Genomic DNA, 17244 nt, shown 5'->3' on the forward strand with positions numbered 1-17244 from the left:
TACGGGGGGTGCCCTGAGTAGTTATGTGGGACTCCCGTCTAGGCTAATGAGGCCCACGGTGTACCCACTAAAAAACCCCCCATATGCCGCCTCGCCGCCCTATTGGTGGGGTTACAGGAACGCTTGCGTACTCATGCGCGACCCCACCGGCGGCGGTTTTGTGACCCCTATAGCCGACGCGCACTTGGCCCCCATGGCCTGGTTGCTGCTTCCTAGGGCGGCATATTTGCGGCGCAGGAGGTTTTCGGCCGAGGATGCCGCAGCGCCAGCGGCGGCGCTGGTGCTTGGACATGGGACGGTGCCAGGGTATCAACGGAAGTGGCATCCCAAACTAGCGGCCGACCCATGCTCCAAGGCACTAATGACATTCCGTCAGGCCTCTTGCCATCGTCCCTGGCCAGCCCGCTGGGCTCGAGGACTGCCGGCACTTTCGCACTGACAAAGGCCTGACGGATGACATCGTTAATACTGGCGTGGCGGGAGATCCTACCAGCGCTCCGGACACATGAGAGGCCATGATGCCCAGTATGTCTACCATGGCGCCGCAGTAAGCTAGGTGCCAGGTGGAAGGTAGTGTTATCTAGTACCTATGTTTGGAGAGGGAAGCGCCTGCAGCCACAGACCCGACTCCCACTCCGCAGTCGCAAGGAGACGAGCACGGTGTGCCGAACTAGTTGACGTATCTAAAAGGTTTTTCCGTACTAGTTGACAGAGCGGCTCGTCCCATTGCCTCTGCGAGCAGGGATTGGCAGGCGGGTCCGTATCGGGACAGGTTATGGACCAAACGTTTTTGGCCTCGGAGCAGTGTGCGGCTTCCATGGATCCAATGGGAGGATCTAATATTTTCTCTATAAGGTTTTGAGCACCATGCACCGAGGACAAGAACGCAGGTAGAGCAACACAAGAAGCAAGAAGCCTGGGCCCAAGATCTATTGTCAAAAGAAATATTGAAGATGAGTGTTTCTAACACTAATGTACTTATCTAATTTTGAAACCAAAGTGGGGTATTTCCAAAAATGGGTTCCGCGAAGTATATGTGTAAATTTTGAGACGAAAAGACAATGCTTAATGATTGAATAGGCTGAATGAAGATTAATTTTGGCCAAACGGTGTGATGTTGCTTTGAAATTTTGAATTATTGAGTCGACGAAGTTTTCAAAGGGTTGATCTAAGACGGGACAACCAAGGAGATGAAGCGATTCTGTGTTTATAATATTGATAGGTTGATACCCGGCGCGAGTTGTCTAAAAAGGTCGATTGTATTTTCCTTGTCCGGACAGGAATCGGTGATTAAAAGTTCGCACTGGGAGAAATTTAGCGATAGGCCAATTTTTGTCGTCTGTTAATTTTTTTAATAAACAAAAATCTTGTTACATAATGAATAGTTGATAAAGTTGATTAAGTTTTGTGTTCAAAGGGTTTACACTGTTCGCATAGTAACAATGTAACTATAATGGTAGTAAATCGAAATCCGACTTATTAGCGCATTTTATGTATCTTCGCTAGAAAGGTTTCTAAGTACCATTTTCGCGTAGCAGTACCGGATTAACGCAGTTATGGTTCCGGTGTACGGGGTAACTTAGTGACGTATCAGGAGCTCAAAACAGTGGTAATAGAAAGAAGAACGGAGTGGCGGTTACTCCACCAACAAGAGCTTTTTCCGAATTATCAAACACGCGAATTATCATTATCAAACATTGTTGGTAAAAGAGAAGAGCAACAAAAACTAAAATGTGTGTTTTAACAAAAATGAAACAGCATAAAGATGTTTTGTTCGGCCCTTTTTCAACTACGGTTACTAAAGATATTCGCAGTAACGCCTGGGGCCCGTTTCTCAAAAGCTTGTAACTTGTAATACAAGCGGATGTCACTTTTTGACAGCTTTTGTTAGAAAGGGACTTCCATTTGTATTACAAGTTACAAGCTTTTGAGAAACGGGCCCCTGGAAAGAAATCGGTGCATACGCCCAAAGCTTGGGGATTGTGAACCAAATCAGAAATTGGGAGTACATTCGAGATGTTTGGTGGGCAAACATTAGAAAATTATCGGTAGTAAGTACTTACAAATAATCTTTTGTGCTTGTAATTACCATAAATATTATTTATAAATTATACACATTACACATATTCGTCCTACTACTAGGCACGGGCTTCCTCTCATGGATGAGGGTTATGTAGGCAGGTTTCTTCACGATTTTGTCTTGAAAATCGGCCAGAGCATATCAGGCCATGCTTAGTGTACGGTTCCGTAGTTACCCGTCCGTCACAATAGATCTTAAACGGGTGCTATTAGTAAGTATCATGTACGTAACAAGCAAAAGGGAGTATCTTCACAGCGCTTGGTACGCCTTTTTACTATGAAGGGAAAACTTTTTGCGATAACTCAAAAACGGCCTAACTGATCATATTTGCTATAGTTTTCATTGAATATCCTTATTAAGCTGTATTTTTATGATTGTTTCATATTTTTTGGACTATAGTTCAAAAGTTAGAGGGGACATCATTTTTATTTTATTTTGGAGCGATTATTTCCCAAAATATTTACTTTATCAAAAAATATTATTAAAGACCCCTATTCGTTTTGAAAGACCTATCTAACGGCACCTCCACACCATAGGGTTGAACATAAAAAAATCACCTCCACTTTACGTGTAGGGGAGGCACCGTAAAAAAGATTTTTTATTTTATTTAATTTTACCACTTTGTCGAATTAATTGATTTCTAGCACTAACGATTCCGGTGCAAAGCCGCGGTCAGACAGACAGGTAGACGGACAGGGCGAAACTATAAGGGTTCTTATTTGACTATGGAACCCTAAAAATTATGTTCATGTTAAGTAATGCGACCGTAGAGCTGGACAAACGAAAGCTAACGCTAACGCTCACTCGGTCAATAATATATGTTTATAAATATGATCGAATTTAAGCTATCGTGAGACATATCACAAATGGTTTTCATCGTATCTGCAAAACCGCATACAATACGTCGAAATTCAAAATATTGACAAAATACCCGGAAATATTCATAAAATTATATCCGACTCACTGCCAATAATAAGCTCAATACCACAAGGTGGCGCCCTCTCGTGTCTATTATTCTTGATATATATACATCAATGACCTGCCTAAAATCCTAAATGAAACGTGTGTAATGTTTGCAGTTGACATCTCTATTATTACTTCTTGTAATGACAATCAGCAATTTAGAATCAGACCACTTAGGCCAATTAGTGGTGTTTGAGACTGTAAGGATTTTTAATTTTAATTCAGGCGCTACCCTTTCTGTCTTCCAACATGAGTCCGAATAATATGTATAATTCATACTTTCACACTTTTATGGAAAATTTTAATGCGATTTTACTTCAAAATCGGCCATGGTTAGTGATGCTGTAACGTTGCACGTACATGTTTTAATTATAAGCTTTTATTATTTTATTTTTACATTTTAAATTACCATTATTTTAGGATTTAACTTATTTATAACAGATTTTAAATTATTACTGCATGAATTATTATTTTATTTATAAGCTTTTATTATTTTATTTTTACATTTTAAATTACCACAATTTTAGGATTTAAATTATTTATAACAGATTTTAAATTATTACTGCATGAATTATTATTTTATTTTTAATCCTAATCAATTATTATTTTTATTAATTATTAGAAACAATTAATTATGTATTTATACAATTTAATTAATCAATTTTATATTTACATTAATGGTCTTATTCTAATTTACTATAGTAAAGTAAAATTAGGAAAACATTATGATGAATTAGGTATTGCATAATATTGTCTTCGGTTACCGCGATAGTTACTCATGAAATAAAACTATGAAAACGGATTATATCGCGTATATTGAATTTATAATACATCCCGACGTTTCGAACTCTTTACAGCGTTCGTGGTCAACGGGTGACTGAGGAAAAATTACAAAATGCAAAAATACCCACATACTAAAATAATGAACAATCATAGACTACAAACTTTAAGGCTGGTTGTACATGCAAAATCGGTTCATAAGGCTAGTTATACACTATAATTATTTTTCAAGTAAAGATATATATATATACGCGATAAAAAACTATGCCGGCTCCAACCCTACACCACGGACCCGAGAAGATTTAATTCCCTCCTAAATTGTAGGAGGGTATCCCAATATGGGACCGGCAACAAACTCGGCGGGACACATCTTTTCAAAACATCAGAATGTCCAGCATCATCCAACACTACGGTCTCACAGTCTATGTCTCGCTTGCTCCTTTATCAGGTGGACTACAGGATCCCAAGCTGGTGGTAGAGAAAAGCCATCTTCCCTATTAAAGTTTGGATATTTCTTAATCTCAATGGCCTCGCGCAGCATTCTGGGTATGTAACGCTTCTCCTTGGCAAGAACCAGAGGCTTATCAAACTTGATTGAGTGATTGGCTTTATCCATGACATGCTCACAGACAGCAGACCTAGGTCGACGGTGCTTGACATCAGCTATGTGTTCCTTCACCCGAGTGGAAATGCTCCGTTTCGTCTGCCCGACATATGATAGGCCACACTCACAGTCCAGCCTGTACACTCCTGCAGTCTGTAGAGGGGTATTGCATTTTACAGGCCTCAGGAATTGTGACATCTTCTTCATTGGCTTGAAATATGTTTTTATAGAAGCACGCTTCAAGATGTGGCTGATCCTGTCCGTGACCCCCCTGACAAAAGGCAGAATGGCAGGCCTGCGCTCAACTGTGGGGATCTTAATGTGGGACCTCCGGTTGACCCGCGGTATCCTGAGCTCGTTTGCCTGGAGCGCGCGCCTGGCATGCTGGAGCTCCGCGGCCAGATGCTGGTCATCACATATCCTCTGGGCTCTCTGAAACAAAGATTTGCCATACTGTAACAAGTTGACTGGCATGGTGATGCGATTTGCCATTTAAGTACCTATCCGTATGAGTAGGTTTCCTATACACAGTGCGACCTAGGGTGTTATCAGGATTTCTTTTTACCAATACATCTAAGAAGGGGAGAGAACAGTCTTTTTCCAACTCCATAGTAAATTTTATTTTGCTATGGATGGAATTTAGGTGATCCAAGAAAGTTGAAACACTACTTTTTTGAAGTATAGTAAAAGTGTCATCTACGTATCTTTTAAATATCTTCGGTCGCACAGGAGCCAATGAGAGTGCCCTCTCCTCGAAGTCCTCCATAAAGATGTCAGCGACTACTGGAGACACCGGAGACCCCATGGCCACGCCGTCGACTTGAAGGTAGAATTCACCATTCCATAGCAAGTAGCCAGATGTAAGGCAATGTTCCAACAGCTTAGCATATTCCTCTGACATGTTCTGCTCACATAACCTCTTCTTGACAATTTCAATGCAGTCTTGTACCGGTAGGCTTGTAAATAGCGACTGGACGTCAAAACTGACCATGATCTCATCATCAGTCAATGTTAGGTCTTTAATCTCACCGATGAAATGGTAAGAATCCTTTGTATGCGTGCTAGTGTTACCACGTAATGCTGAGAGGGCTCCCGCGAGGTACTGAGCCAATTTATATGTGGGAGCATCTATCTGGCTCACTATGGGACGTAGTGGGGCACTAGGTTTGTGTATTTTTGGCAACCCATACAACTTTGGAGGCACGGGGCAGTCAGGAACTAAACTTGCAACATTCAGATCAAGGCTGTCCGAGTAATCACTAATTAGTTCTTTAGTGGTTTTCAATACTTTCATAGTCGGGTCCGTCTTTACATGTTTGTAGGTTGTAGTATCCGCTAATAATTCCCTAATTTTCTGGTTATAATCTGAAGTATTAAGTACAAAGCATCTGGCCGCGGAGCTCCAGCATGCCAGGCGCGCGCTCCAGGCAAACGAGCTCAGGATACCGCGGGTCAACCGGAGGTCCCACATTAAGATCCCCACAGTTGAGCGCAGGCCTGCCATTCTGCCTTTTGTCAGGGGGGTCACGGACAGGATCAGCCACATCTTGAAGCGTGCTTCTATAAAAACATATTTCAAGCCAATGAAGAAGATGTCACAATTCCTGAGGCCTGTAAAATGCAATACCCCTCTACAGACTGCAGGAGTGTACAGGCTGGACTGTGAGTGTGGCCTATCATATGTCGGGCAGACGAAACGGAGCATTTCCACTCGGGTGAAGGAACACATAGCTGATGTCAAGCACCGTCGACCTAGGTCTGCTGTCTGTGAGCATGTCATGGATAAAGCCAATCACTCAATCAAGTTTGATAAGCCTCTGGTTCTTGCCAAGGAGAAGCGTTACATACCCAGAATGCTGCGCGAGGCCATTGAGATTAAGAAATATCCAAACTTTAATAGGGAAGATGGCTTTTCTCTACCACCAGCTTGGGATCCTGTAGTCCACCTGATAAAGGAGCAAGCGAGACATAGACTGTGAGACCGTAGTGTTGGATGATGCTGGACATTCTGATGTTTTGAAAAGATGTGTCCCGCCGAGTTTGTTGCCGGTCCCATATTGGGATACCCTCCTACAATTTAGGAGGGAATTAAATCTTCTCGGGTCCGTGGTGTAGGGTTGGAGCCGGCATAGTTTTTTATCGCGTATATATATATATCTTTACTTGAAAAATAATTATAGTGTATAACTAGCCTTATGAACCGATTTTGCATGTACAACCAGCCTTAAAGTTTGTAGTCTATGATTGTTCATTATTTTAGTATGTGGGTATTTTTGCATTTTGTAATTTTTCCTCAGTCACCCGTTGACCACGAACGCTGTAAAGAGTTCGAAACGTCGGGATGTATTATAAATTCAATATACGCGATATAATCCGTTTTCATAGTTTTATTTCATAGGTATTGCATGTTATCGGGCGTTCGCTTTTTATCCGTACTGACTATACTCGCGACTGGTCCATTGAGTGACGTCATGGAAAGATCGAAGAAGCCGGGTTCTCGATCGCTGCCCCCGCGCCGCTGTCCGCGGGCCAGTCAGACCCGGTAACTGTCAACACTGTCATCCGCCATATTGACGTCTGTCCTCATTGGCCAGAATTCCAAACATGGCCGACTGCCGACGAATATCCGTCGCCGCAGGCTGCTTTACCGACGGAGATGCTTGCTGTCTCGCTTTCTCACCCGCGCCGTTTATGCGACTGCTTTACCGACGGATCCACGCCGCCAGCTGCGCTCCTTGCCCTCCTTGGCAGTGTTGCCAGATCGTCCCAAATAGGAAGATTTTCCGTCCTTTTTAATGCCACACCGTCCCTTTGTAGTCCCTTCCGAACTACCGTCCCTTTTGGGCATCAAGCGTCCAGTATAAAAGATTTTGAAAATCTTTACCGAAATACCGTCCATCGACGGTAAATATCGAGTAACTAAGTAGCATTTACCTATGTATTTGTCTATACATCGATCATTTGCCTGTTTTGAAGAAGCCTAATGTACTAACGACACACTAACTTTGATATTTTTGACTATTTGCATTGATCGCAGGTACACAAATTATGATAAAAATGTTCCAACTTTGTTTTCGTCCCATCAAAGAGGATATAATATTATAGAGCGGTACTGTCATAGTAAATTTTGTAACCACAGTAAATTCACTGCCACCTATCGACACACTTTAAAACTAAAAATTAAGATTTATCAAAATACGATAACATGTATTTAAATATGGATTAATGATTTTTTTTATTTGCATTAATTATTTTTATTATTTTAACCCATGTTCTTTCACTGATATATGCGTTAAAATTGTTAAATAACAAACAAAACCGCAACGCCCTCTATACGAGTGTAGGCCAAAGGTAGTAGCGACATCTGATCGAGAATCAAATTTTCGTGATTTTCGAGGCACGTTTTTTCCTTAGACTGTATCCATCTATTACGGAGTTATATCAATCTTTGGTCCCATTGTGATAAAAACCGTCCCTTTTTAGATTACACATCGTCCGAAACTGGGAATACGGGCTGGTAACACTGCCAGTCAGTGCATTCATTATATCATTATTTCATTATTGTTTGTATTATTTATGTTTAATAGAAAGATGAGTCCTATTAGAAGCGCGCAGTTCGATTCAACGGGATTTTCGCAAGAGAGCCACGATCACGGCGACATAAATGTTGTGAAGAAGAAAAATCTCGCAAAGGACTTGCTGAAATCTCGAATTTTCTTGGGTCGCTACATAGAAAGGCGGCTAATTAATCAACGCATTGGCTACAGAGATGTTGTTGTTGTTAGTCCGGCTGAGGTTGACTTGAAGAGAGATTTGCTTGAAGTGCAAAACAGTCTCCATATTGTTTGTCCAAACATCCAATGGATAGGCATCACTGACTCTGAACCACTTGGTTACACATCTGGCGTATGCATCTGGACCGAAATAGACAACCAACCCTTCGGGGCGTTTTGGTTTCAAGTGAAGAGCCTTGAATTCAGGGATGAAGAAATTATAGTGAGTGTAAAGTGTCTGCGGCACATATCAGATGCATTTCTTGAATAGGAGCCTATACTGACTGGAGGGTCTGGAGGTACAAGCAAGAGTAAGGAAAAAAGTGAAGGCAAAGTTGAAAAGCCTATTGAGGCTAGTAGCGACACTGTTCACGAGATAAAAGCTAATTTAAAAAGTGCTTTATCTATAACCAATGTAAAAGAATTCTTTACTTTCATATTTGCACTTGTTATTGCAGTTTTTACTGGGAGCACTGCATTTATCAACTTCCTTGGCAATTTTATTTTAGCTTTGTTGAGAAAATTGTTAATTTTGGTTAAAAATTCAACTCCAGCGTTTTTGGGTTTTTTAGATTTTTTGAGCAAAATTGTTGGAGAATTTTATTTACTGTTAGCTATGTTCTTCAAGCCGAGTAACCCACCTCCACAGAACAAGAGATCACTTAGATACATTGACGACACACATTCTAGGTATAACAATGATTTTGACAGCAGGTATATTGACTGATTGTTTTTAGATTTTTTATTTTAAGTTTTTGATCAAGTTTGTAATTTAGTTGTTTAGAATTTATTCTGGGTAGATCTCAACTTTGTTATGCCAAAGCTGAAAGTTAAATTGTGGCATAGCTTTATGGCAAAGGAATCTTACCGCTGAGTTGCCTTTGTATTATTTTATGTTCGCAACTTTTTTTTATTACAAAAAGGCAAGCATTTGACCGCAATCTCACCTGATGGTAAGTGCTGAAATAGAAATCTAAAGAAAGCTCTAAGCACACAAATATTATAACCAACTCCTCCATCTGATAACATACATTAGTGTATATCTATGATCTGATCAATCACCATGCAGCAAAAACAAGTCAATAATAAGACGCTTAAAAAGTGTCACATAGTTAAATGTCAGCATACTAAGCATAGTGTGATCTTATGAGGACCCTTCTATTTTTTTTCTGTCCTATCCACATACCTGAAATGGTAGTGGGCGCTTTCTTTTTCCTTCCTATTTTACTCTTATGTTGTCGCCGCGAGATGGCAGCACTTGGTGACGTAGGTTGACGTCACATCCGAGCAGCGAGCAGTGGGGCCGACGGGTTCTCACGCCACCAAGTTATGGTGGAAGGGAGAAGACGGGCGCGCCTCACTTTTGTACTTGACTTCGTGCGAGGAGGTTGTCTTGATAATTGTTAATATTAATTGTACTTTCGTTGGTTCAAGTTAATTATACAGATTATTTATTGCGACCCTTGGCTTTCATTCTATACTTATCTTAGTTGCAATATTTATCTATAGATAGCGAAGCTTGAAGGTGACTGCAAGCTAGTACAGTCTCATCAAATAGATAGTGACGGTGAAAGCTACCAATGTTACCATAGTAGTAAGGAAGTGTCTCAATGTATTTGGCCACTTTGACAATCACTTTGTATTTGATGCTGACTGTACAAGGGTAATTTCCATTATACAATCCAGGTTGGATATTGGAAATTCAAAGGGTTACAAAAGATTGAAGAATGAGACCCTTTGCCCCATAAAATGTTAACATTCTTAAAATATTTGTGCAATATCTATGCTATATCTGTAGCTGTTCTGCTTCCGCAATATTCCGCATTTTAATAACATTCCTATTGTTTCATCCCATTCCATTCTAGCTGTTTGGCATAACCCACCCCACCCCACCCCACCCTGCGCTCTATTGCGGACAGGTTTGACTGTCCATACTTGAGGGGCGGTAACTGTCAACACTGTCATCCACCATATTGACGTCTGTCCTCATTGGCCAGAATTCCAAATATGGCCGACTGCCGACGTTTTCGTCCCATCAAAGAGGATATAATATTATAGAGCGGTACTGTCATAGTAAATTTTGTAACCACAGTAAATTCACTGCCATCTATCGACACACTTTAAAACTAAAAATTAAGATTTATAAAAATACGATAAAATGTATTTAAATATGGATTAATGATTTTTTTTATTTGCATTAATTATTTTTATTATTTTAACCCATGTTCTTTCACTGATATATGCGTTAAAATTGTTAAATAACAAACAAAACCGTCAACGCCTTCTATACGAGTGTAGGCCAAAGGTAGTAGCGACATCTGATCGAGAATCAAATTTTCGTGATTTTTGAGGCACATTTTTTCCTTAGACTGTATCCATCTATTACGGAGTTGTATCAATCTTTGGTCCCATTGTGGTCCCTTTTTAGATTAAACATCGTCCGAAACTGGGAATACGGGCTGGTAACACTGCCAGTCAGTGCATTCATTATTTCATTATTATTTCTTTAAAAATCAAGATAGCCAAATTACCAGTTTGTATTATTTATGTTTAATAGAAAGATGAGTCCTATTAGAAGCGCGCAGTTCGATTCAACGGGATTTTCGCAAGAGAGCCACGATCACGGCGACATAAATGTTGTGAAGAAGAAAAATCTCGCAAAGGACTTGCTGAAATCTCGAATTTTCTTGGGTCGCTACATAGAAAGGCGGCTAATTAATCAACGCATTGGCTACAGAGATGTTGTTGTTGTTAGTCCGGCTGAGGTTGACTTGAAGAGAGATTTGCTTGAAGTGCAAAACAGTCTCCATATTGTTTGTCCAAACATCCAATGGATAGGCATCACTGACTCTGAACCACTTGGTTACACATCTGGCGTATGCATCTGGACCGAAATAGACAACCAACCCTTCGGGGTGTTTTGGTTTCAAGTGAAGAACCTTAAATTCAGGGATGAAGAAATTATAGTGAGTGTTAAGTGTCTGCGGCACATATCAGATGCATTTCTTGAATTGGAGTCTATACTGACTGGAGGGTCTGGAGGTACAAGCAAGAGTAAGGAAAAAAGTGAAGGCAAAGTTGAAAAGCCTATTGAGGCTATTAGTGACTCTGTTCACGAGATAAAAGCTAATTTAAAAAGTGGTTTATCTATAACCAATGTAAAAGAATTCTTTACTTTCATATTTGCACTTGTTATTGCAGTTTTTACTGGGAGCACTGCATTTATCAACTTCCTTGGCAATTTTATTTTAGTTTTGTTGAGAAAATTGTTAATTTTGGTTAAAAATTCAACTCCAGCGTTTTTGGGTTTTTTAGATTTTTTGAGCAATATTGTTGGAGGATTTTATTTACTGTTAGCTATGTTCTTCAAGCTGAGTAACCCACCTCCACAGAACAAGAGATCACTTAGATACATTGACGACACACATTCTAGGTATAACAATGATTTTGACAGCAGGTATATTGACTGATTGTTTTTAGATTTTTTATTTTAAGTTTTTGATCAAGTTTGTAATTTAGTTGTTTAGAATTTATTCTGGGTAGATCTCAACTTTGTTATGCCAAAGCTGAAAGTTAAATTGTGGCATAGCTTTATGGCAAAGGAATCTTACCGCTGAGGTGCCTTTGTATTATTTTATGTTTGCAACTTTTTTATTTATTACAAAAAGGCAAGCATTTGACCGCAATCTCACCTGATGGTAAGTGCTGAAATAGAAATCTAAAGAAAGCTCTAAGCACACAAATATTATAACCAACTCCTCCCCTGATTAGTGTATATCTATGATCTGATGATCTGATCAATCACCATGCAGCAAAAACAAGTCAATAATAAGACGCTTAAAAAGTGTCACATAGTTATATGTCAGCATACTAAGCATAGTGTGATCTTATGAGGACCCTTCTATTTTTTTCTGTCCTATCCACATACCTGAAATGTGAGGCGCGGCCTGGCGCAGAAATGTGAGGAGACCCGACCCCAGATAACGGGAGCAGGGACGGACAAAGAAGAAGATCCACATACCTGAAATGGTAGTGGGTGCTTTCTTTTTCCTTCCTATTTTACTCTTATCTTAGTTGCAATATTTATCTATAGATAGCGAAGCTTGAAGGTGACTGCAAGCTAGTACAGTCTCATCAAATAGATAGTGACGGTGGAAGCTACCAATGTTACCATAGTAATAAGGAAGTGTCTCAATGTATTTGGCCACTTTGACCATCACTTTGGATTTGATGCTGACTGTACAAGGGTAATTTCCATTATACAATCCAGGTTGGATATTGGAAATTCAAAGGGTTACAAAAGATTGAAGAATGAGACCCTTTGCCCCATAAAATGTTAACATTCTTAAAATATTTGTGCAATATCTATGCTATATCTGTAGCTGTTCTGCTTACGCAATATTCCGCATTTTAATAACATTCCTATTGTTTCATTTTTGTAACTCCGCTCTACTTGTGAACACAAACACGCTTTCTGCTTAAGGTGCACCTGCTTTACCATGGTCCCATCATCATCATCACAGGGTGTTAACAAAAGCAGAGCGAGCAGGAACACATTTCTAAGACGTCTGGAAATTCACAGGGTGCGTCATTATAATTAAAAAAGAAGACCGTCGGCCGACAACCATACCAACACGCCACCTACCACCTCGGCGGCAGGGTTGGAGCCATAGCCGTTCGCCCGCCGTCGCCCCCTGCTCCTCTTAAGCGCTGCCGAGTGGGACGTGGGACCTACCTGCTCCGGATCCGGACCTTCGGTCAGCCAGGGCAGTACCGGATCTCGGGTGCAAATTTTGGACGGGCCTTGACCACCCACGACCCTATTTAGTTTTTTTTTTTTTAAATACATTAATTTTGTTAACGAGTTGGTAGTTACTTATTTACTTTCCCTACCAACTTAGGGACCTAACTTCCCTAAACGTTACATTGGCGCCTTAAACGTGGTCTAAATGGTCTAAATTTGCCCCGCAGAATTTATGTGTTTGTTGTGTTTTTATTTTTGTGAAACGTTGTTTTTTTTGGTTGCATGTAACTAAGGTGTACCCCAATAATAATAATTGTAATGTATACATAAATAAATGTGCACGGCGAGCCGCCAGCTGTCATGACCATTCTGTGGGTAGATCAGACAGACGGTGGACGTGTCGTACGTGGACGGAACTAAACCTTGTGTTTTATTGAGCAAGCCCCCTCACGATGACAGCGGACGTTACAGTAATAATTTTAATTATTTATTAATAATTAAATTGTAATTTTAATATTCTATAATAATTTAATTTATTTTGTGTTTTAATTTATTCTGATTTTTTATATCACCCTGTGCTATTGCAGTATAGACTAGTACAGTCGGTCAAATAATTTATTAATATTTTTTTATTGTGCAATAATATATTATGTAGTTTTGTGGTACACACTAGTTGCGATTATTTAATGCTTTTTCTGTTTTTTATTTTTGTGCTTGTTATTTTTATTTTTTAATTTGCGTTTTTATTTTTTGCCAACCAGAACGTTACGTAGTTTATTATTGTAACAGGCGGAGTAGTGTTAGTTAAAACCAAGCGTTCAACACTTTCCACGGTTGCCATTTTGCACGTTATTATTACTAGGTAAATTATTATTATTTTTATTTAAATTTTAGCAAAATGGAATTTCCCGTGAAATTTTTGTCACTCCAAAAGCCGGAGTTGGAGTATGAAGTTAGCATACGTGGTGACACGCCGGCATCCACTGTCCAGGACTTGCGGAAACAAATTTCGAAATTAGGGCCTTTGCTTCCTTCCGAGGATATTTTAGAAAGCAATTTCTCTGTCTCTGCCGACTTGAAGGATGTCAGTGATGCTCTCGCTAAAGTTCAGTCGGAACGTTTTGCTTCGCACACAAAACCTTTTAAATCACTTGCATCACCGTCTCAACCGTATAGTATGTGATGAATCGACCAAGCCCATGTATGAAGTTTGCGACCAAGAATTTCGAGCTCTTACAGCTAGATTTAATTCCATCAGGGACACGGCTGCCGCGACCGTTTTGCCTGCTCCGAACGCAGAACCTGTTGTTAGCACGGCGCCGATAAGCGTTAATGTTACTTGCGACCGTGGTAGTCACAATGAGCTTTGCAAGATCAAGAAGTTTGATGGCAAGTCTTGCGTCCGTTCCTTTGTGGTATGGTTCGTAGTTTTCAAACAGTCCCCTTTCGGCTTATCCTTTGTCTATTGTTAAATGAAACCGCACGTGCTACTTACTAGCATAAAAAAATGGTATGGCCGTTTTAACCGGTTATTCAATTACCACTCTATGGAGATTGCAATAAGGTTTAAAATGAACTAATGGGAAAACATATTCCTTAGCTGTGTGGTCTTTGCGGTTACTGAGTGCCGGCAAGTCGAACGCTACAGAACCAGTCTAAAATGTGTCATCGATATGCGTAACAAAGGCGCGTTATCGGAGAGCGCACTTACACTGGTTTTTTTAGCGTTGGACTAGCCCGCGCTCGCCACGATGCACGAACCAGGTAAGGAACAGAGACGGATTGCGATTAAAACATTTTGATGGATTCATGACAAGTATGTATTTATTTAAGGCTTATTATTCACTGGGCAACTAAAATATTAAACAGGAACTTTCATTGGGCATAATATATAATAATATAATTTGGCCGTGTATTAATATTTTAAAGGCCAATAATTTATTAACTCCAAATATAAGCATCATATTATTAAAAAAACTAGCATCAAATTCAAACCACAAAAATAATAATTGGGATCTTGAAATGATAGTTTGGCAACTAAATAATAAATTGGCATCTATTATTGTAAAGCGTATGATTTTTAATATTTGTTGTCATATTAGTTGTTTACACCTAAGTAATCATATTGAGCACATCGTTTCAGGTAGTATTTAAATTGCGGAAGCAGCTAAATTTAATGAATATTGGTTTATTTTTTGTAATAATACATCGTTTGTTTCACACGATACTATAATTATAACGCCTTTGTATTAACAGCCAGTGTGGACTGCCATAAGGTCATAGTCTTGTTAAAATGTGTTTCACAAATAAATAATTGGTACTTGCCTTAAGTAAACAAAAGCTGTAATGGCATTAAAATACTACTCATTATCATACGTTCCGAAAAAAATACTTGGACCGTCCAGTTATAGGAAGGTGGGCAGTCATATACGAATACTATACCCATATACATGTGCTCTTTATTCTATACCGCTCTTTTTATTACGACCTGGCTCAGTTTTTTTGGATTTTGCTTGCTACTGTTTGGACCTTGGTGTACTGAGTTTTGTTCGACCCCTGGCTGTGTTTTACTGGACTTTCGATCGCATATTTATAATTCGATTGTAAATATGTTCCGACCGTGGGAAGGCGCTAAGACCACCGTCATATTTCGACCATGGGAAGGCGCTAATATCAGCGTCATGTTCCGACCATGGGAAGCCCCCGATAATAACGTGTCGCAGCCGCCGATAATAAATGCAAGCTTTAGCAGCCATCACTCGAATGTGCCCGTGGTTGATAAACGGACCACAAGAGGATCGCGGCATTTGGACGCTAGTACTCGACGTAGTGTTCTTCAAGTATATGACAGAGTTCGAGGTGAAATTGGACGACGTGGCTCCGTAAAACGTACAGCGTTTCTCACAAATACGAGTACAAGGAGTGTGAAGAGAATAGTGGCCAATCGCGATCGACAACAGCGAACACGAATGACTAAATCAAAGTTTCATAAAATTGACGGTTTTGCAAAAGACTTTATTGATCGAATTATCAATAATTTGTATGCAAAAAACATTTCACCGACGGTTCCGCTGATTTACGAAGAGCTCACGAAGGAAGGGGGCACTTTTCCGTACAAAAAATCATATCTCTACAAAATATTGCAGGAGATGGGATATCAATACAAGACATTAGATACAAGAAAAAAGTTGTTGGACTCTCCGAGATTGATAAACCTGCGGGACGATTACTTAAACAAAATTGAAGAATACCGACAGCAGGGAAAGCCTGTTTTTTATTTAGATGAAACGTGGTATGATACACACGATGTCGTAAAAAAAGGTTGGGCCAATGGAAGCAGTGGATGTGCTTTAAATGTGCCGGCGTCTAGAGGAAAACGCATAATAATACTACACGCTGGCTCTGAAAGTGGTTGGGTAGACGGCGCATTACTTCTATCAGCAAAAAATATTGCAAACTGCAGCGCCGACTACCATCAGGACATGACAGCAAGCCTGTTTGAAACATGGTTCAGGGAGCAACTATTACCAAATATCCCAGCGGAAAGCGTTATAATAATGGACAACGCATCCTATCACTCGCGTCAGAAAGAATTAGTTCCCTGCACCAATACAAGGAAGGGCATAATTCAAGCGTTCTTGCACAAGAATGGGATTAGTTACCCGGCAAAAGCCACTAAAAAAGAATTATTAACTATTTTGAAGAAACATAATTTCGAAAAAGTTTATTATGTAGACGAAATGGCGAAAGAAAATAATTGTAAAGTGCTAAGATTACCCCCATATTACTGCACACTTAACCCCATAGAATTAATGTGGGGTAATCTGAAAACAAGTGTCAGGAAAAGAAACACTGATCCCAAATTTAGCGAGGCGGTGCTAAAACACATCAGAGACATCGTCAACAGCACTAGTGGCCAATGGAAAAATTGCTGCAGGCATGTTGTAGAGATTGAAAAGAAAATGAAACGAGATTATGGGCACCCCTCTGTCATAATTAATGTGACAGAAGATTCCGAAGATGAAGAAACTAGTTAAAAAAAGTAGTCGTGATTTTTGTTATTTATTAATTGAATATATCTACATCTTTATTTATATTGTACCAATGCATGTTTATTTATATTTTTAGTTAGTAATTTATATTTTATGTATGTATAACTCATTACTGTTTGACTGGTTGTTTATTATTTACATTGTATAAAAAAACGTTATTTTAGTTTATTAAAAATTTGTCTGTAATACCTATATATTGTAAAAAAGCCGATATTGTTTAAAAAGGGCATATATGTATTAATTTTGTT

The 17244-nt window shown here is 39.6% G+C and overlaps 1 protein-coding gene, 1 long non-coding RNA gene and 1 pseudogene across 2 annotated transcripts in view; 2 read left to right on the top strand and 1 right to left on the bottom strand.

Annotated features, from left to right (window-relative positions):
- Positions 1-17244, bottom strand: part of LOC134754506 (uncharacterized) — a 157206-nt gene that overhangs the window by 32083 nt on the left and 107879 nt on the right. The gene's annotated exons all lie outside the window — the stretch shown is intronic.
- Positions 8019-9069, top strand: LOC134754767 (uncharacterized; annotated as a pseudogene).
- On the top strand, positions 10762-11833 carry LOC134754768 (uncharacterized). Its single transcript, XM_063691108.1, has one exon. It carries the CDS (start codon positions 10762-10764, stop codon positions 11668-11670), a length of 909 nt encoding a protein of 302 aa, XP_063547178.1. The 3' UTR covers positions 11671-11833.

This window comes from Cydia strobilella, chromosome Z (genome assembly GCF_947568885.1).
Source record: "Cydia strobilella chromosome Z, ilCydStro3.1, whole genome shotgun sequence".
Classification (NCBI taxonomy): domain Eukaryota; kingdom Metazoa; phylum Arthropoda; class Insecta; order Lepidoptera; family Tortricidae; genus Cydia; species Cydia strobilella.